The following is a 21,142-nucleotide window of genomic DNA, read 5'->3' on the forward strand; positions in this document are numbered from 1 at the left end:
TCACAACTTTGTAGCACTAGCGGCAAAGGCACAAAGTTATCAACCAAACAAAAGTTTAAGTCAATTGCAATTTGTAATAAAGTTACTTCTCTCTTGGTAAACTTTTAAATGGATGTAATTTTTAAAAAAGCACATTTATAATTTTTTTAAAACAACAACAACGTAGATAGGTGCTTCATATTTTTCTAAAAACTACAATACCAAATATTTTCAAATGTTTCATGACTAATCTACAGTGGTGAACATTTTTCTTCTTTTATCACTATTTATACTTGACCAAAAAAGACACAGTTTACGGCATGCAACAATGCAGTCAGTTTTTCGCAGTAAGAATTAGATAAGTCAGTGAAAAATAATATAATATAATGAAAATAATCAGAATCGGTGAGAGAGGCGCTGCTATCTTGGTTAGTTCTGTCAGAATTTAAATAAAACCTACATATGATATAAAAGAAAAATATGACATGACAGTTATAACACAAAGAGGATTCTGTGAAATTTATTGACGTTAACAAAGGGGCGTTTTTGGGCTGTTAATAATTTGATTGATGCCTTAAAGCCCTTATATTTCTGTCAATAACATATAAAACCGACATAAGAATGGAAAATGATATGAAAGAACAGAACATGACAAGACAACCTCAGTGATAGTGATCTTCGAAATCTTTTTTGACATTGACAGGGGGGCGCTAGTGAGCTATCCTAATTTAGTCTGACTTATGCCCACCGAGTCAGATCAAATAACTGTGTCAATCAGTCTATACCAAAATACCAAATACCAAATGTCAAACTATTAATTCTCGTTCTCACAAGCTCACAATTAGTAGATTGTTAGAAATTTTCGACATGGAATTATCGACTATATTATTTTTATTAAAATTTATCTCTGTAAAGTAGAATAAAGTAGATTTAACAAGTTTGAATATGTTCGAGTGTAATTATTTGTGATATTTTGTTCGAAATGTGTTTAAGGTTATAATTACCGAAACAGTGTAGGCATAAGATTTTAAAATGGCTGATTTACAAATTAGCAATATTGTCAGTGACATACTGGTAAGTTATCACAATCACAGTACTACAAATGAATTATTATTGTATTTAAAATGTTGAAAAACATCCAACAAAAAATTGATATTGGCACAAAACATTTTAAATAAAAATTTTAAATATCAATTTTTGTGCCAATACCTCTGTTACTGCCTTCTACCTAGTCTATTTTAATTTTATGAATACTTTTACCTATGAAAAGAACTTGACTAGGGTTTTATTATTAAAATATCTCCCTTTTAAGCGAGTGGAACCTGTTGAGGAAGCATTTAGTAGTTACCTTGTATATAAACCAGAACAAGAAAATGAGAAATTAGCTATGTATCAAAAGAAGTTATGCGCAATGATAACAAGTCTAAGTGCAGATTTGCAAGAATCTGCCATCAGACAGTATTTGACTCACACAGCCATTCAGACAAATCAATATAAAATGAAACAATTACTGACTATACTGGAAAATTTGGTCAATACTAACATCCTCCAAGCACGGTATGAAATATTGATTAATTATTAGTGTTATTTTTAATTTTTATCAGTTCTCTCTCCTCCTTTGTTTATCAAAAGTGGTGATGAGGTCTACTTTTTATCGCATTGAATCATTAATTTTTTGATAATACTTGTATATAAAATTAATTTACTCTATTATTTGCAGTATGGTCTGTGACTGCATTTTGAGCAGTGACAATCTAAATTACCAAAATGCTGATTATTGGATTCAAAGTTTGAATCTCATTAGAAGGATAATAGGTGGAGTTGATTATAAAGGAGTTAGAGAAATTATGAAGGTAAGTTAATACAACCATTATTATTTTATTATTTTAACATAAACTACAGTAAGAGGCACTTTAGTTGGAATTTTGGACAATACACTCTTGTTCCTGATATCAATAAAGCAGAATCTTTTATAGCCTATTTTATTGAATACAGTTAAACCTGTATAAGCGAGAAACTTCCGGAACAGTTATTATTTCTTCCTGACCGACAACCTCCAAGAGCAAATAACTTGGTTAAGAATCTTTCTTTGATAAACAAGAAAAATATCACAGTTGCTTGGTCTACTGCTTATCGAGTTTGACTATGACTTTTTAGTTTTATTCTTTTGAATTTAGTGTAACTGCATCTTATCAAGCTTGTAACAAAAATGAAATAAACAAATCTATAAAAACAGTATGTGATGATTTAATGAAGTAATTTTTACTTCTTTGATTTTTTTTCTCTTATTCATGTGTTCAGGGCTGCCGAGAGAAAGCACACAGTTTACCAATGAGACTTAACTCAAGCACCATACCACAGATGAAGGCATTGTACAATGTACTTGAGTATATATTTGATCGTAATGCTTCATTGCTACCTGCATACTTCATAGTAACAGAAATTCAGAAAGACTATCCTGATAATAATCATTATCCACATTGGGTAAGTATATTTTATCTATATACTTTTTCATAGAAACACTTCGTTGATTTATCACTTATAAACAACAAAAAATTAATTAATGTTTACTTGCTTATCAACAGAATTGCTGAGTTAGCTTTAAAGCAAGTAACACAATATTGAATCTATTTTAATTGCCATTGAAATTTTTTGCAGGAGTTGGCAAATCTATTCACCAGTTTTATAGAGAGTTTCAGACCTTGCGCCCAAATGGTGTCAATAATCGGTCATTCAAGTATGCTACCTGTGGTTGAGTTCTCAGGTTACGCTGACCATCTTATTAATCCCTGGCGGCTCGATCCAACAACATTGAAATTTTCACTAAAAGGAAACTTACCATATGATGATGAACTGCTAAAGCCACAAATAGCACTATTACGGCATGTGATTCAACAGCCATACTCAAGAGATATGATGTGTTCAATGCTCGGCTTACAAAAACAGCACAAACAGCGCTGCATAGCGCTTGAAGATCAACTTGTTGAATTAATGATTTCACCGATGGAAAAAAATGAACAAGAAAATGAAGAAGATGAAATGTCCTCCACTCATTGGTGTTGGCTACATTTGTCATCCCAAGTGATATATTTAATATTGATTGGATTTGCATCTTTCTCAAACATTGTTATGGGTTTGCATAATAAACTTACAGGACACAATTTGAAGAAAGGACGAGATCATTTGATGTGGGTTCTTTTACAGTTTATATCGGGCAGTATTCAAAGACATCCATTATCTGATTTCTTACCAATTATAAAGTTGTATGAGCTGTTGTACCCAGAAAAGGAACCTCTGCCTGTACCTGATTGGACAAGAGCACACAGCACACATCAAATGGCTGTTGTATGTATTTGGATGCATTTACTTAAGAAAGCCGAAACAGAACACAAAACTATGTCGATGCCTCAGAACTTGAAAGTGCAGTATGAGTAAGTATTCATTGTAAATACAATGTATCTGTTTATTCTTGATAAGATAGTTTCTTATATAATATGAAACCAATCATTAAATATTAAATGGCATATAAAAACATTAAATACAAAGGTCTTAGTTTATCAGTACACACATATATTTACTTGATACTTATTGCATTACTTTTGAACAATAAAATGCATGTATTATTTGCCTCTTATAGATTTCTCCAACATCTCATGTCCTCTAATAATACGCCATCATTAATGGGAGGAGACTACAGAATACCTTTACTATGTAATGCATACTCAACAAAACAGGAATGTTATACAAGACCAATGGGAATTATAATTGAAACATTATTTGGCATTCAGAAACCTTTACCTAATGGTAATCCCGGTACACCGTTACCAACAATGCCTTTGTCTATGTGTATATTGGATAGTTTGACATTGCACTGCAAGATGTCTGTTATACATTCTATAGTCACTCATGTGGCTAAATTGGCACAGAACAAGACTAATCTACCCGGCAGTAGTATGATGGCACCAGCCCTTGTGGAGACATACAGTCGTTTGCTTGTTTACACCGAGATTGAATCCTTAGGTATTAAAGGGTTTATAAGTAAGTACATCTTTTGCTAAATAAACTATTTAAGTTAATTCTTGAAGTGTAAATAATAGCTTAAGATTAGATTGAAGCGGCTGTTTCTCACTTGTTATATTTAGTCTTAGTAATAATACTTATGCCCACAGATCAGCTGCTACCAAACGTGTTCAAGTCCCACGCTTGGGGCATCCTACATAACTTGTTGGATATGTTTTCATATCGTATCCATCATATACAGCCACATTACAGAGTGACTCTACTCTCACATCTACATTCGTTAGCTGCCTGTCCGCAAGCAAATCAAACTCAATTGCAACTATGGTATGTAATTAAAAAAAATCTAAATTAGTAGTCTATGTGCACTTCCAGACTATGTTTTACATGTATCCCAAATTTCATTGAGATCTATGCAGCCATTGTGGAGATACCTTCTAACGTTCATCCATCCAAACATTTGTATTTGTAATATTAGTAAGATTAGAAAGCACTAAAAGCTGTATGATAAAAGTTGTTTTGATCTAGTGGTAGTGGGTTCAAATCTCACCGAGAGAACCATCTTATGGCACATTGTTTAAGATAATTAGGAATGAATAAATTCTTAACTTACATTTAATATTTTGCTATTTTATATTAATTACTAAGTTCTAATTGATATATTCTTTTCAGTTTTGAAAGTACGGCCTTACGTCTAATTACAAGTCTGGGAAGTTCCGGAGTCCAACTGCAGATGTCTCGTGTTGTATCAGAACCGAAGTCACTCGTGTCTTCAGACAGTGAGGAACTCAATAGAGTTCTTGTACTGACCTTAGCTAGAGGCATTCATATGACAGGGACTGGTATGTTTTTTTCTCTTTCATTCATCAGTTCACTATACTACATCCTCACCGAGGAGCTCTGAGCCTACCTTAACATAAGTTAGAGGTGATTAGGCCATAGTCAACCATGCTGGCCAAGTGTGGGTTGGTTAAATTCACATATATCTTTGAATTTCTTCTCAGATATGTGCAGGTTGCATCACGATCACCGTAAGAACGTTGAATAAATGTATATATGTAAATCAGAAATGAAAAAACAAATTGGTACATGGCGGGATTTGAACCCAGGATCTGCAGATTGCAAGTGCTTAACCACTGAGCCACTGATGCTCTATTTTTTCTTTATAAGTAGTATAATTATATTGATACAGAGATGATTGTTATTAGTAATTTCGATATTACTTAGGTATCTCAAACTATTTATATAGAGAATGGATCATGAGGTTATAAAGTGATAAGATTTGTTTACTTACCTTATGAACTATTGATGTGATTTGAATATTTTTTCATTTGACGGCACAATTATTTAGTTTAGAGTTAATTGACGAATTCTGCAGATATAACTGTCGAATACAAATTATTTAATAAATGTTATATTTATTAGAGAAAAAACGCACTCGCTTGTGGAGGTTTTTCTCTAAACGAAGTTTCTCACTTATGTAGGTTGCCTGTTAGACCTGGACAACGATTTGTTCATAGAAGTTGCTCGCTTATAGAGGTTCCTAAGTTCTTCATGTTTGACTATTACAGGCAGCGACAGTGCCGCTGTGAAGGAGTTATTAACAACGATAATGGCTAATACTCCACACAATTGGTCACAGCACACGTTGCAGTGTTTCCCGCCTGTACTTGTTGAGTTCTTCTCACAGGTAAGCATCATTTTTGCATTATTTTTAGTTAATTTTTTTTTGGATATAATGTAACTATGACATATTTATTTTTCATACCGGATCATATCCTTTTTATATTTTATATGTAATAATACTTTGATATGATGAAGGATTCTAACAGATAATAATACTAGACGGCATCCTTGTGATTTTTTTAGTATGGGTAGATTTTTTTTGTAAACCAGTTTTTTTTTTAAATTTCAACTGTATGTATCTTGAATTTATAGTACAGAAAGAAAATTGTAAAATATTGTTTTTTTTGTAATTTTTATTTTAACAGAATACAGCACAGAAAGAAAATAAACAGCTGTTGAAGAAATATGTTGAAGAAGAATATAGAAAATGGTCGTCTATGGCCAATGATAATGATATAATATCACATTTCTCTGTACCTGTAGCACCACTCTTTGTATGTCTATTATGGAAGATCATCTTTGAAACAAATAGAATCAATCCTATAGCATTCAAGTAAGATTTTTTACTAAATAACTATATCTTATTAAAACTTTCAGTGCCACCGATTGATTTCATACACACTTAATACTTGAAATTCATAGTATTTAACATGTTATGATGATCCTTCAATTTGAAAAATGTTGTATTAATTACTATTAAAATTAATGTATTAATCTTACTAAAATTATAAATAAATGTTTAGATGGATGGATGGATGTTTGTTTGAAGGTATCTGTAGAATGGCTGAACCGATCTCGATGAAATTTGGAACACATATAGAACATAGTTTGGAAGAATATATAGGCTACTAATATTTTTTTTTTATTTCACCCGGACGGAGTCGCGGGCGACTGCTAGTTTTATATATTTTTAAATTCGAACTAAGGAATGGGTTAGTTTTCTAGAAATTAAATTAAAAAAATGCATTATCATCCGAAGGATGTCTGTCTGTTTCTTAATTTGGTCTAAGTGTGTTACACTTTGTAGTAATTTGCCATTTCATGTTTTTTAGGATTCTAGAGCGCATTGGTGCAAGAGCATTGTCAGCTCATGTGCGCAAGTTCTGTGACTATTTGATGTATGAAGTGACAAATCCGGCAGGCGGACCACATATCAACAAATGTGTGGATGCCATCAATGATATTGTATGGAAATATAATATTGTTACTATTGATAGACTGGTTTTGTGCCTTGTGAGTATTCTTCTATGAAATTTAATAACTTAAATATGTCATATATAAATTAAGCATAAGATTTAAAGTTCAGTGGTATTTCAAAACCTGAAAAACTTCGAAAATAAATTAATTGATTGCAGTAATTGAGTTTATGTGACCATAATATTTGTATAAAACATATTGTCATCCCAGTCTTTCATTTTTGATAAAACAGAGGTAACAATATGTTTTAAACGGGGATTTTAGTCTTAGAAATCCATGGTTAGTAAAATTTTGTTTGAAAATAATGCTATTTGATTTAACTTATGTCACAGGAAACTACAGTTATACTTGAAATTTATATATCTATCTTTTCAGGTCTTACGTCCAAATCTAGATGGTAATGAGAGTCAGGTGTGTTTGTACATTATCCAGCTGCTGCTACTAAAAGGATCAGAGTTGAGGAACAGAGCTCAAGATTTTGTAAAGGAAAACTCCCCGGAGCATTGGAAACAAAATAATTGGTAATAATAATACATTTTTTTAGCAATTTTTTGACAATGTTTAAAATTGTGATTTTTTCATATTTAAAAAAAATTGGAAAAGTTCTTTTTTCTTTATAATTATATTATATTAAATTGCAAAAGTATGGATTTTTTTAATATCAACATTTAGAAATGACTGCAAAATGGTTAAACCGAGTATGTTTTTAATAAGATTTTAAATTTTTAAACATAACTTTCATAGTACATATAATATTTATTAATAAAATTGGAGTGTCTGAATGTACAATCGAAATAAATATTTATATTTCTGTATGTTTGTCTGTCTGGACGCAGGTATATTATATGTTACTTTTTTATGTCATTCTGCACTGACGAAGTCGCGGGTGAATGCTAGTAGAAAGCTTGATTTTTTTTAAATTAATTATTGTTTCAGGTACGAAAAACATTTGGCATTCCATAGGAAATATCCAGAGAAGTTTGCACCGGAGGAGGCAAGTGGTACATACGGAGGTACTATACCAGTTTACCTGAGTAATGTTTGTCTTCGCATCATTCCAGTGCTGGATGTGGTAGTGCACAGACATTTAGAGATACCTCAAGTCAGCAAGAACTTGGAACAATTGCTCGAACATATTGGTTATCTGTATAAATTCCATGGTAAGTTTTATAAATTGTTATTTTTTGTGCATTTTTAGTATTTTTAATGTTTTAATTTTTATATTTTTAATTCTATTGTAAGTTGTAATGTCTTTGAATGGTTTAAATGTTCAGATTAATTAAGTTTTAAACATGATTTTTCTTTTTTTATAATTTCAATTCAGGCATTTCTGGCTCTAAATTCAAATATATTTGTTTTTGTATTTTATTTGTTATTTAGTTTTCTAATACCAATAACAATCATATAAAAAATTTAAAAAGATTTAAATTTCTAAAACCTTTATTTCCAGATCGTCCGATAACATTTTTATACAATACATTGCATTACTACGAATTAAAATTGCGTGATAAACCGTTACTAAAACGTAAGTTAGTTAACGCGGTGTTAGGGTCATTGAAAGATGTACGACCTGCCGGTTGGGCGACTACAGAAGCCTTCCAGTCTTATCTAGCCAGACCTGAAGTTGACGCGACCAGTTGGACACCAGATTTAAATTATTATTTAAGTCTCGTCAATAGAATGGTTGACAGTATCCTTTTTTATATTTGTACTAATTTTGTAAAAATAATTTGTCTTTTTTAGTCTTCATACTAGATGTCGCCTGCGACTCCGTCCGGCGGAATTAAAAAAAGATAATAAATAGCCTATGAGTTTTGAAGAACTATGTTCTACATCTATGTTGAAGTTCAGCGATATCGGTTCATCCGTACCGGAGATACCTTCAAACAAACATCCATCCATACATACATACATCCATTCGTCTAAACATTGGCATTTATAATATTAGTAACACATAAAGAGTTATATATGAAAATTACATTTTAAAATCTGAGTTTAGTACAGAATTATGTTTTAAATTGACTAGCATTTTTATACTACAAATATACCTTAAGACACTTCAGACTCTGAGTAATACAGCTAAATAACAAAAGAAATATTTCCTAAACAAAATTCCAGCGATGACCGGACAATCACACTTTCCGAACACAGATTGGCGTTTCAATGAATATCCGAATCCATCAGCTCATGCGTTATATGTGACTTGTGTTGAATTGATGTCTTTACCATTCCCACCGAATGTTGTTGGTAATAGTCTACTTGAAATTATCACTAGTGGGTTTGTCGTAATACCCACCACAAAGATACAGTTATGGGTAAACGCCGTGGGACTTATAATGGCCGCATTACCTGACCCATATTGGAATGTGATACATGACAAGATTTTGGAACTTATAACTAGTAATGAAATAATAGAATGGCCATATTCTGAAAGTCCGTTCCAGATATTCAATTTGAAAACGACAAATGCAACAATGTTGGAGAATAAATATAGTTTGACGCTTGCTTTGGGTCATGCTATTTGGTATCATGCTGGTACCGGACAGATTGTTCAGGTTCCTACGTAAGTTTGTTTGTAATTCTTTAAATATTGATATATACGATTTATTGTACCTTTCAGCTAATATTGTCACCTTTCAATTAGTAACCTTTATGTGTTCTAAGTTCTACGTCTGTACCAAATTTCAACGAAACCTATGTAGCCGTTCCGGAGATACATTGTAACATTTCCATCCATCCACCATTCCACACCTCTGCATTGATAATATTACTAGCCATTGCTTATGACTTCGTTTGCGCGGTATTAAAAATAATTAGTAGCCTATGTGTTCTTTCACACTATGTTCTATATGTATGACAAATTTCATCAAGATCCGTTGAGATGTTCCGGAGATACCTTCTAACAAACATTCATCCATTCATCTAAACATTATAATAGTAGTAAGATATTTTATAAAATGTTCACATTTCAGCTTTGTGAAAGAGAAATTATCGCCCGAGATCCGAACAGAAACGCAACTATTGTTCCTCTGTCACATGGTGGGTCCGCTCCTGCAGCGGTTCAACTCTGATATATCTCGTGTTGTGATGGATATTACTCTGACATTATACGAGTTACTCGCACATATAGATAAATTGCAACCTCATTTGCAATACGTCGACCCTATATGTGACTTGCTGTATCCTTTTTAATAAAATATTAAGCTAAATATAATGATAGAATTTACTGTATGAAGAAAAATCTTATCTTGACTTACAACCAATTAGGGATAGATTTTCACTAAAGAAATAACATTATCGTATTATTTATCATAGAATTTTAAAGACAACAATATTGTGAGGAATTTAATTGATAAAATTATTTCACATATTTCTCTTTTCAGCCAGTGTACTCTACTCTATCAACACTGACCTTTATACATGGATAGGTTATAAACCAATGTATTTTGTGCCTAATTGATTTTTGCCATTTTGGCGCTGATAGTTGCGGTAGCGGTAGCGAGGACTCAAACTAATAATAGTGTTAGAAATGTCAGGAACTTGAAAAAGCGTTTAAATTGGAACAAAGCTAAAGCTGTCGTTTCAAAGCAATCACCTATCCATTTACAGAGTGCCTATGATTTTAATCTACAATAATATAATATTATAGTAATATTTTTTATTTAATTTTCTTTAACAGTTGTACAGTTATCACATCAAATACATGTTCGTTGGTGATATAATGAAGAATGAAGTTGAAAATGTGATCAGGAAACTACGGCCTGCGTTGCAGATGCGTTTGAGATTCATTACACATCTCAATGTGGATCAGATAAATGCTGCATAGCATACGGCTGATGACACTGACTCAACTGTCACATAGTGTCAAAAATGAACTATACTATTCATAATTCACAACTTATTTTTAAGCAATCAATATGTGAACAAAATGTTTGTCGAATAATACCAACTTAAGGTAATAGCATAATTTTTATTATTAATCGTGGGTTTCTGAAACTAAAATCCATAATTAAAAATATAGTTCTCTGTTTTGTATAAAGATAAAAGACAGATATGACGATATTGTACAGAGATTTTGGTGTCAGAAACCCACGGTAAATCAGTCAATTTATTGTGTGAATGAAATTTGTCGAATATATAATATGTAGTTATTTCTAAGCTTAATTAACTGACATAGTGAGTAGTTTAGCGGATGCTGGAGCAGTCTTATAGGTGGTAATATACACCACACGAATTAATACGAATTTGAGTGCCTATCATGAATATTTACGTCACGAGCCATCGTAACGTTATCGACAAAATATGAAATGTTTTACGAATATGGTAGTTCCACTAGTTTCAACTATGGTTAGAAAAACTTTGAATTTTAATGCAATAAAGTTTGAAGTTTTAAAATACTTTACTAGGACTATCTATCCCTATGTACTTTTTCACATCATTGGTTAGAATCGATTGGCGCGAATAGTACGCTTTCGTTACAAAGTCAAGTGTCAGAATGATTAGTGAGGGGACATAAACGTCGATATTTTAGTAAGGCTAGTGTTGTGTCAACACACCGGTAATGTCGGATTTTTTATTCCCAACAATAGTGATGTGGCATTTATTTTATATTTAATGCACTTCAGTTTCTTTGTGTGGTCTTAACCTTATGGTTATCGTTAATTTTACTTCTTAGCTTTGTTTTTTTTTATTTTAATATTACACATTTACATACATTTGATTCTGTCCAAAATGAAGTCCTTAGATTATTTAGGTTAATTATTTGGTATCTGCTTTTTATTATCAATTTTAGTATATGCATAAAAGTTTTTTCGCATTTATAATTCATACGCTTAAAATCACGGTCTTATTGTTATATATGCATTTTGCAGCTTTATCAAATATTTTAGTTATTAATTTAACTAATTAATTTTAATTTTGAAATTATTAATTTGACGTCCTTATTTTTGTTTTGTTTTTTTTTTTATATTTCGCTTTTACTCCATATTTGTAAATATGGTTTAAGTGTACATATTTTTCTACATAATAAGGTTATTAATGATAATATTTTCCGATAATTTTACTTTAATTAGTATAAGGAATATGTGTAGAAATGATATGGACATAATTATTATTACGTTTAATTGTAATTATTTTATAAGCAATATTTTAATACTAAGCTTAAAATACTATTTTTTAATATTCTTGGGTATTAAGCATTGAAAGGTTAATTCTTGCCTTCACTTTCAAAGTACCGTTGATATATTATTGTAATTAATAATACATTTTGACCGAACAAAATATTTCATAATAATTAATAATAGTTCTGAACACATACTGTCGAAGCGAGAGTCATTATCCGGTTTCGACGGACGACCTACGTAAGCGAGAAAAAGATTTGAGAGGAAACCGTATAAGCGAGAAACAGGTTAGAGAGGAACTTGTATAAGCGAGAAACAGGTTAGAGAGGAACTTGTAAAAGCGAGAAACAGGTTAGAGAGAAAACTGTACAAGCGAAAAACAGGTTAGAGAGGAAACTGAACAAGCGTGAAACAGGTTAGAGAGAAAACTGTTTAAGCGACAAACAGGTTAGAGAGGGAACTGTATAAGCGAGAAACATATCGCAGTACCTTGTACTCTCGCTTACCGGTTTCCCCATATATACGCTTAGATAGTATCCTTTGTTTCGAATTTAAAATTAAATTAAAAAAATAAAACGTCATATTCCAAACATGACGTCCATTATGATATTTCACTTATATTGTAAAAATATTGAGATTAAGTCAAGTGATATTGTAAAATAGGTAAGAAAAAGTGTCATCTAAATATATTAGGATTTTTTTTATTGTAGGAAAGTGTGTTATGATTATAGTTAAGGGGTTTTATTATAATTAAGTATATACTATGATTAATTTCTAACATCACATTAAAGTGCAATTAATTTTCTACAATGATTAAAAATAAAATGTTAACTTTAAGAAATACTGTAACTGCGCATTTAAGAATATTTTTAAGAAATAAGATACGCACTTAAAACATATATTAACAACTATTAATAATTTAACTTTGTGTTCTTAACTTTGATTTCCAATGCCACATATAGTAAATAGTGTTATCCCTCTCTAAAAAATAAAATAAAAAATAATTTTGTAATACAACGGTGAAAACTTACTTTAACATAAATGTACTGATATACATACACGAGTGAAAAATGTTCAATGTAAAATTCTTTTAAATTAATCTACGTTATTATAGGACTAATATAACAATCATACTAATATTATCAATGCAAAATTTTGGACGTATGGATGAACGGATGGATAAATGAATGGATGTTTTTACTACGTATCTCTAAAACAGCTTAACGGATCTCGCTGAAATTTGGCACAGATGTAGAATAGTCTGGAAGGACATTTAGGCTACTAAGTTTTTTTTTGCACTCAACCGCTCTGAAGTTGCGGGCAAAATATTTTATATAATAAAAAGAATTAAATGTTTAATTCTATATTAAATTTTTTAATAAACACGATCTGTATTAAAAAATACAGTTAGACAGTGTTTAGTTAAAAACGTGTATTAACTATTTGACAGCCAGTGATTGATATAATGAACGTCAACGTGGTTATAAAAGAATATTTCAATATACATGATTTCTTGTAATTTTATACATAAGTGTGATAAAGAATTAACGTAATTATATTTAAGCTAAAATGTAACTTAAGCCTTAAGTTTTTTTTTATGTTTAATTCCGATATATTTAATAATCTGTACTTAGTTATATTTGTAGTGTTAGAATTCAGTATTAATTTTTTAACTCATATCTCTGTTGTGATTTGTATTATACATATCGCCATCTCTTTCATTATCTTTGATACAAAAGAGAAAAACAATTCGTAGTAATACAATTCACGGCAGTGTAAACCCACAGTCACACATTAATTCACATTTAGTTTTAAATCCATTTATATCTTAGTATAACCTAGATAAGCGAGAGTCTGTACAATTACTACGGACGACCTTCATAAGCGAGAAACAAAGGTTAGACAGAAATCACCATAAGCGAGAATATCGCGGTCCATTGTACTCTCGCGTATCCACAATTTAATTTATAAGGTTAATTAATTTTTGAAGTATGAAATGTATGTAATTTTGATCAATATAAATATTACTTATTTAATTTAGTTACTATAATTTTTACAATTCGTTTTATAAATGTATTAAAATAATTTTTGTTAGTGGTTAATTTACAACGAAAAGGATGATTTTTTTATTATTTTTGTGTACTTTAGGGCAATTTTAAGGATATAAAATATATACAGAGTGTTGTTATCGTGTAAATTAAAACGATAGATTTGTTAAACAAAAGGAAGGGCACGTGTATTTATATTACTGCCGAAACACATACAATAATAATCTTGTCTGTTTTTTTTTTCAAACAAAATAAAAAGGATGATATGTTTCCTGTCTGTAAAACCTTCGACAAGACATGAATATATAAATTACCTCAGTGGCTTTTGCTTATTTTAATTACGTTAACGGTAAAATTGAAATAATTTAAGCTTTTGATATGTCTGAAATAAATCATGTTATCCGCCCACGATGTTTTATTGTGTTTTCTTACCACAAATGTCCCCATAGCAATGAAATTAAATATAAAATTAGTCCAGGAAATCATTAAAAATATCTCTATTATGCTCCTGTTAAGTAGTCTTTTGTTTAGGAGATTCGGTTAATTTAACTCTAGATTTACACTGGCGAAAATAAAATATAGTCAATCTCTACATTCGCTTGGAAAATATAAAGCAATATTTTTTTACCGCAGTGGAATTCCACGATTACAATTACCATCGACTAACTCAGTCTTTCCCAAAGTGGGCGATAACGCCCCCTTATGGGCGCTGCAGGTCTCAAGTTGCGGGTTATAGTAAAAGTTTCGTTTAGAATTCTCCGTTAATATACACATATAGGTCACAATAATTAATTAATTTAATTTGAAGTTATAGTGGTCTTTAAATATGTGAAAATATGGGGGCGCTAAAAAAAATATTGTCATAGTGGGCAGTAGACAAAATTAGTTTGGGAACTACTGGACTAACCGAACCCCTTTGCTATATACAGACAACATTGATCTCTACAAATGGATAGGCAATTGCTTGGAAATGACAGCTTTTACTTCGTTCCAATTTAAAAGCTGCTGTTGATGTTACGAGTCAGTTAATACTATCTATTTTATTAGTTCGAATCCACACCACTGCTACAAACCATTACCATCAGCGCCAAAATGGCGCGTATCCAATGGGCACAAATTACTACATTTTATAGCCAGTCCATTTATAGAGCTCAGTAAGCGACCAGTACATCTCCCCCCCGGGGATTAGTTAAAATAAATGAAGATTGAGCTCACTAGCGCCCCCCATTCAGTGTCAAAACAGTCTCAAAAGGTCGTTTTCGTACTGATTTGATTTCTCATAAGCCATTTCCTGAACCCTGTCCGGCTGTCTGGCTTTACATTTGCATATTTCCTGGCACAACTAACCGCAATAGCAGCGTCCCACACATCGAGCCAGATAACCTTCTTCGACGTAACAGTTCAGCCGAAACCCACCGAGACGAAAAATAAATCAATATTCCTTTAATTTGAATACACTTAAATTCCGAATTATTAGTAAAACAAGTAATTAATCATTTATTAATTTAAGTATAAATAAATAAGTGAAGTAGAAATTCCTTATGTATGTTATACCGGAAGTTATTGCAGCACGGTACATTTCAAATTAGGCGCCATAGTTTTGTGGACCTCCAAACGTTTACTATATTTATGATTTCACAAGTTTTACTTAGCAAAACAATTTAAAAATTCAAAAATGTACAATGTGTAATAACAACAGTTTAAAACATTGTAGTCTATAACAAAAAAAAAATAGCTGCATCGATCGCGTTCGGGAGAAAGCGGCCATTTTGTGTGGAACGATCGAGGCGTTGCGGAGCAACCGGGAACCGGCCCGCCCGGCCGCCCGAACCCCGAGCCCCGAGCACCGTGCCCCGAGCCCCGAGCTCCGAGCCCGACCCGAAGTCAGTCAATCGGTTGCTCATTTACGAGGCAGTCGTGCGAGCATCAGTTACTTGAACGCGCGGGTTGTGTTAACATAAAAAAAGTCGACGCGTCAGTTTGTGCTTTACTCGGCAGGCTTGAGTGAAAAAATATTCAAAATGACTTCTGAAGCTATACCAACAACTCCTGAAACCCCTGAAAAGCCGAAGGAAGTAAAAGATGAGGCTCCGGTAGACAATGGGCAGACTAAAGAGGAGCCGCCGGCGACTGAGGCGAAGGCAGAAAAAGTAGAGGAGAAAAAACCAGAGGCTGCTCCCCCGAAGCCGAATGTACATAAGACCAACTTTGAGAAGGACGTCGTGTACCTGTATCAATTCACACGTACTCCCGTATTGCCCTCGACTTCTCCTTATTGCTTGAAAGTTGAGACATGGATCCGTCTGGCCGGCATCAAGTACCAGGTTAGTTTTTAGGTTGTGTTGTATTATTTAAATTTGTTTAATCCCTTCCGCTTGCGTGTTCACCTGCATATAAACTATTTTTTTTCTAGTTTAGGTAATACCCTAAATTCCCTAACACGTTTCTCTTTTGTTGGTTTTGGGATGCTGTGCTGTCTTCGAGATATTTACATTTCAAGTTATAGTTATTGTTTAGTACGAAAGTCCCATTCCCGGTTTTTTTAAATATATTGTTTAGTTTTTTTTTACCTTCTTGTTTTTCTAGAAAGTTTATGCAGCGAATTTTACGTTGCGAGTTTCGCGTTGCGAATGCCCGCACTGCCAAATTTAAAAATATTTATAATATTTCCTTATATTGTGTATTTTTTATTTTACCCCTATTCTCGAGTTCGTAGACTTATATGTTAATAGGAAAAAAATTGAAAGAGTTCCAGTTGCATCGATTGAAGAGATATCTAGATTTTATTAAATTAAAATCTAGCATTTTACAGGCAATTGTTTTAGTTTCTTAATTGTTATTTTAACCAAAGAGGAATAATTCAATTTTTATGTTAGCCTAATGAGGCTAATTAATATGAAAGAAGTTCTGCATATAGACGTAGGTGGGACGGAAGCGACTAATTTCTAAGAGCTTTTGTTACCCTTGTACTGAAGTTGGGGAAGAAATTTTTCAGTCGACTTAGAATAAAGATTATCAGGAGAAAAGGGCGTGTCCCGCAGCGCACTTTTTACAGATATCGATGCTCAAACAGCAATGGAAGCCACAAATTGGTCAACGATGATATGGAGATGGTATTGAACTGTTATTTTAATGTTTTGTGTTTTTTTTAAGTATAGTGAAACAAAGAATAAGAAAGCTTCAGACTTCAGCGCCACCTGCAAACTTGAAGACATCAATATAGATGAAGACGATAAGTCAAAGTACCTACCTACAAAGCAATTGGGCAAAACATATTAGTATCAACATTTTAAAAAATAATTTATTTAATTATTTTCCGGATAAATATTTAAACTAAAACGATGATTACGCAAAAATAATATTATTATAATAATTAAATTTATTTTTGATAAACATTTATTTGACACGCCTTCATTAAAATATAACAAATAGTATTTGCCTACATATTACAAATAAGTTTGTGCATTGCAATCGGATTGAAAAGGCAATCGAACGGAGAATAAACAATGAGCCCACGAATAAGTATGATTAACAATAAAATTTCCTACACGCCACAAGTATGACGGTTTTTTGTTTACGTTGATATTTTGAGACCTCCTTTAAATACCTTTTAAAATATTGATGACTTTCATCAATCGTTCACTTTTGTATTAAGGTTAACGATGTCATCAAATTGTCGCTAAGCATTTAGCTTCTTTTGATTCGCTGAATCTTTGAGGAGCTGAATATTGTAAGACGCACTCTAGTTTTCTTTATAATTGGGATTATAATTTAAAAACAAAATTGTATTACATTGTTTCTTAATAATCCAATGCTCTAGGTATTGATACTTCTTTTAGAATCTAGTAAACAATGCATTGTTTCTGGGAATTCGAAATTTAAAGGAACAAGTTAGTTCGTAGTAGGTATCCGAATTCTACGAAATTCTATAAACATTTGTGGAAAATATAACGTATCGTAAGTGACAACATTCTTTTGAGTTGGATTTATTTATATTTGAGTTGTAATAAAAAAACAAGTAGTCAGATAAAAACTGATACAGTTCAAGAAGGACAATATTGATATACAAATTTTTACATTATATCCCGGGTCTTGTTTCCCCAAGTTCCAATCGATTGGGCAAGTAAGCTATGTATCGATTTATTGGTTAATAATATAATGTCTTTATTATTCAACAATCATAAACCAACGTATTCAATTGTATGCATCCGACGCATGTCGAAGGCTAGCATATTCTCAGTCCATTCAACTATATCTTCAAGGGCTGTGGTCGATTTTATATTTAAAACACGTCAAATAAACTTGATATGCTTCCAAAATACGTATTTGCGGGATGACTAGTTTTTTTGTACATTTTCATCAATGCGATTGAAAACATTGATTTATGTAGCTTTAAACGGTGAACGTTTGACAGAATTTAGTACATTTTTTCGGGAATCGCGACCTACAATGCGGTCTTGAATTCTTGTTGGGGGGTCGTCATTTTTTTGCTAACTGTTCATCTTGGGGTCGCGAAATAATATCCTGTGATCAAGGGGTCGCATCATAAACCCGTAATAGGCAGGGAAGACTCCTAAAAATGTTGACAAGGAACGTTTATTCTTATTTAGAATTTTTTCCGGTAACTGCGACCTACAATGGGGTCTTGAAGTCTTATTAGGGGTCGTCATTTTTTTGCTAATTGTACATCTTAGGATCGCGAAATAATGATCTGTGAGAAAGGGGTCTCGTCGTAAACCCGTACATAGGCAGGTAAAACTCCTAATACTTCTGCGGTTGTCACTTATTGATAACTTGTTTCGGACACCAAGTTTTATAAGTAAAAGATATTGAGCATTAATAATAAAAAATAATAGCTCTTATAATTAAAATATTTATCACAAGTATTAAGTTATGCCGGCGATTTATGATTTATTTACTTAAAACTTTGAATATTTTTATTCAATATCAATATTAAACTTACGTATCGTACGAACATATTGTTTTCTTTAGATATCGGATTAAATTTTATTTCAATTTTAAACTACGTTGATTTTGGGTTTGGTTACTAGTAAACGTAATCTTATTATCAAACGTACTGTTTTATGGTAAAAATAGTAAGTTATATTGTTATTAAGAAAGATCTATTATGGGTTGCATTTGTTTGACTATTGGGGAACATGTATTTGATTTGCGTCCGTGAAGCTATGCACTTCCTATTTTGTTTTACACGTTAGTTGTGCTAAAGAAGGAATTGTTTGAGTTGTTTAAAGCACGCATTGTTTACGATTACGCTAATATTTCATTTAAATCGGCTTTCCAGTTTTAAATCGGATAAATGAAAACAATTAGGCGTTTTGTACTAAAGTTGGGTCCCGTTGCTACTGCTATTATTAAAGCCACTTTTGTTACCGTTTAGCAGTTATGCATCTATAACATAGGATATTTGAAGCTATTATAAATAACTAGTAGTTCAATTATTTAAATTATCTGTTTGTCTGTTTTGTTAAGGGGATGATAATACGCCTCAAAACAAGTCTCACGGTAGTGTTAAATTTTACGGTAAAATTTATGCTTTTGTCTATAAAATCTAATACATAGTAACGCCAAAATACCATCAAAGATCAATCAAAGTATTTTTTATAAATATAATAAAAATTCATTGATTAATTTAATAATATTTTGAGTTGGAATATGAATTTATTAAAAGCGCTTCATAAACGGCGTTAATTAAAAAAGCACATGTTGTGTGGCATGGTCGCCAGATGTCGACAGCAGTCTGATTGTCGAGAACTCATCGAGTGACCGCCGTTAACGCAATACTTCCAACGTCAACAAGTATTAAAATAATTAACGTAATAATTAACTTTACAAAAACTTACTATTGATTTATTTGCTTACGCTTTACAAAACTTAAAAGGTTTTTATTGGTGATTTCGCAGTAACGTCCCGCCTCTCCTTGCTTGCGTAATCTGTGTCCAATGGTATTGAGAAACCGATACGACTTAAATTAAAAGTATTCCAAAATATCATACAAATAAATAAGCATAGATACGTATATACGTATTCAAAATTTCAACTCATCCCTTTGCGTATTATCGATAAAAAATTGTTCACACTACTGAGTGCGTTGGGTGTCCAGTTACTAAGACCTGATTACACATGTTCTACTCGCTCCGTTAAATCTTGAGACGCCTGACTACAAATTAAGGCTACTGACTGATATACCCAAGTTAGTAACTGGTCAAGATAATTACGTTTAATATAGAGCGATTACTTCGCTTAGATAAAACACAAGAACCCTAAAATCCATGTAATTAAAATAATAAACAGACACGAAGACGACAGAAAGGAATTAAAATAAGTCTTAAAAGTATTAAGCAATATTCTCGATAAATCGAATAGTATTTCTATTGTCATAGATCGCACAGTTTCTTCTCCGCCATCTTTTATATTGTAGGTAAAACAGTATCTTAGTCCATATGAACTAAATTAGATTTTTACAATAAATAAATTAACTTGAATGTTTGAAGTCGATAAGAGCTAAAGTATCGCAGTTCCCATTGAAATATTTGAACACTTGCACGACAGAAGCGTTTATAAACTTACATAGTTCGAAAACAAGTTGGACCTTAGCGATGTGAAAAACAAAAATCGAGAGAGCGTGGTAACTTGCCTCGACACAATAAGAAATAAAGTTTTATTGTGGTGGACAGATTTGGGCAGTGGGTCTACGTCGTCAGATGGGTCATGGTTATTTTTAATACATTACATCTTTTTACAATTTCCAACTCGATAATAAATTAATATATACTTCGGTTACTCTTTTAAGTGTCGTTTTTATCGCTTCACGTCTTAAATGTTTTAATAAATATGTTTTATGAACAGTTAACTTAAACATAGTAATTTACGTTAAGATTTTAATTCAATAAAAGACAAAAATGCGTGAAAAAAATATGAATTACTAAAATTAGCCAATGGTCAACAAAATACACACAAGCAACTTCAGCAAGAAGAACGGCCACCCGTTACTCTGTCTAAAAATTCCATTCATTCCATACTGAAATTGAAATTCGATATATTCATCTTTTCAAACTGCATACGTGACATCGGACACGTAGACGGGTTATAAATCCAGACCGAATTTGCATCCCGGCGGTCGTCGAAAAAAACACT

General features: G+C 32.0%; 2 protein-coding genes across 2 annotated transcripts in view; both read left to right on the top strand.

The window, feature by feature from the left end:
- The first annotated feature begins 767 nt into the window (after positions 1-767).
- MED23 (mediator complex subunit 23) lies at positions 768-11,747 on the top strand. The gene is made up of 17 exons (XM_013323983.1): positions 768-1,053; positions 1,292-1,536; positions 1,700-1,832; positions 2,281-2,463; positions 2,638-3,410; positions 3,617-4,017; positions 4,149-4,323; positions 4,669-4,838; positions 5,568-5,686; positions 5,988-6,175; positions 6,675-6,855; positions 7,195-7,340; positions 7,756-7,979; positions 8,270-8,509; positions 8,938-9,382; positions 9,792-9,998; positions 10,507-11,747. Exons 1-17 carry the CDS (start codon positions 1,012-1,014, stop codon positions 10,643-10,645), a joined length of 4,011 nt encoding a protein of 1,336 aa, XP_013179437.1. The 5' UTR covers positions 768-1,011; the 3' UTR covers positions 10,646-11,747.
- A 4,111-nt stretch (positions 11,748-15,858) lies between these two features.
- The window catches only part of fax (failed axon connections), a 31,925-nt gene continuing 26,641 nt past the window's right edge, over positions 15,859-21,142 (top strand). The window contains exon 1 of the mRNA XM_013323840.1: positions 15,859-16,311. Coding sequence (XP_013179294.1) covers positions 16,009-16,311 — 303 coding nt within the window. The 5' untranslated portion in view covers positions 15,859-16,008. The remainder of the gene's footprint in view (positions 16,312-21,142) is intronic.

The sequence above is a fragment of the Papilio xuthus genome, unplaced genomic scaffold, assembly GCF_000836235.2.
Source record: "Papilio xuthus unplaced genomic scaffold, Pxut_1.1 DF825017.1, whole genome shotgun sequence".
In the NCBI taxonomy this organism is placed as follows: domain Eukaryota; kingdom Metazoa; phylum Arthropoda; class Insecta; order Lepidoptera; family Papilionidae; genus Papilio; species Papilio xuthus.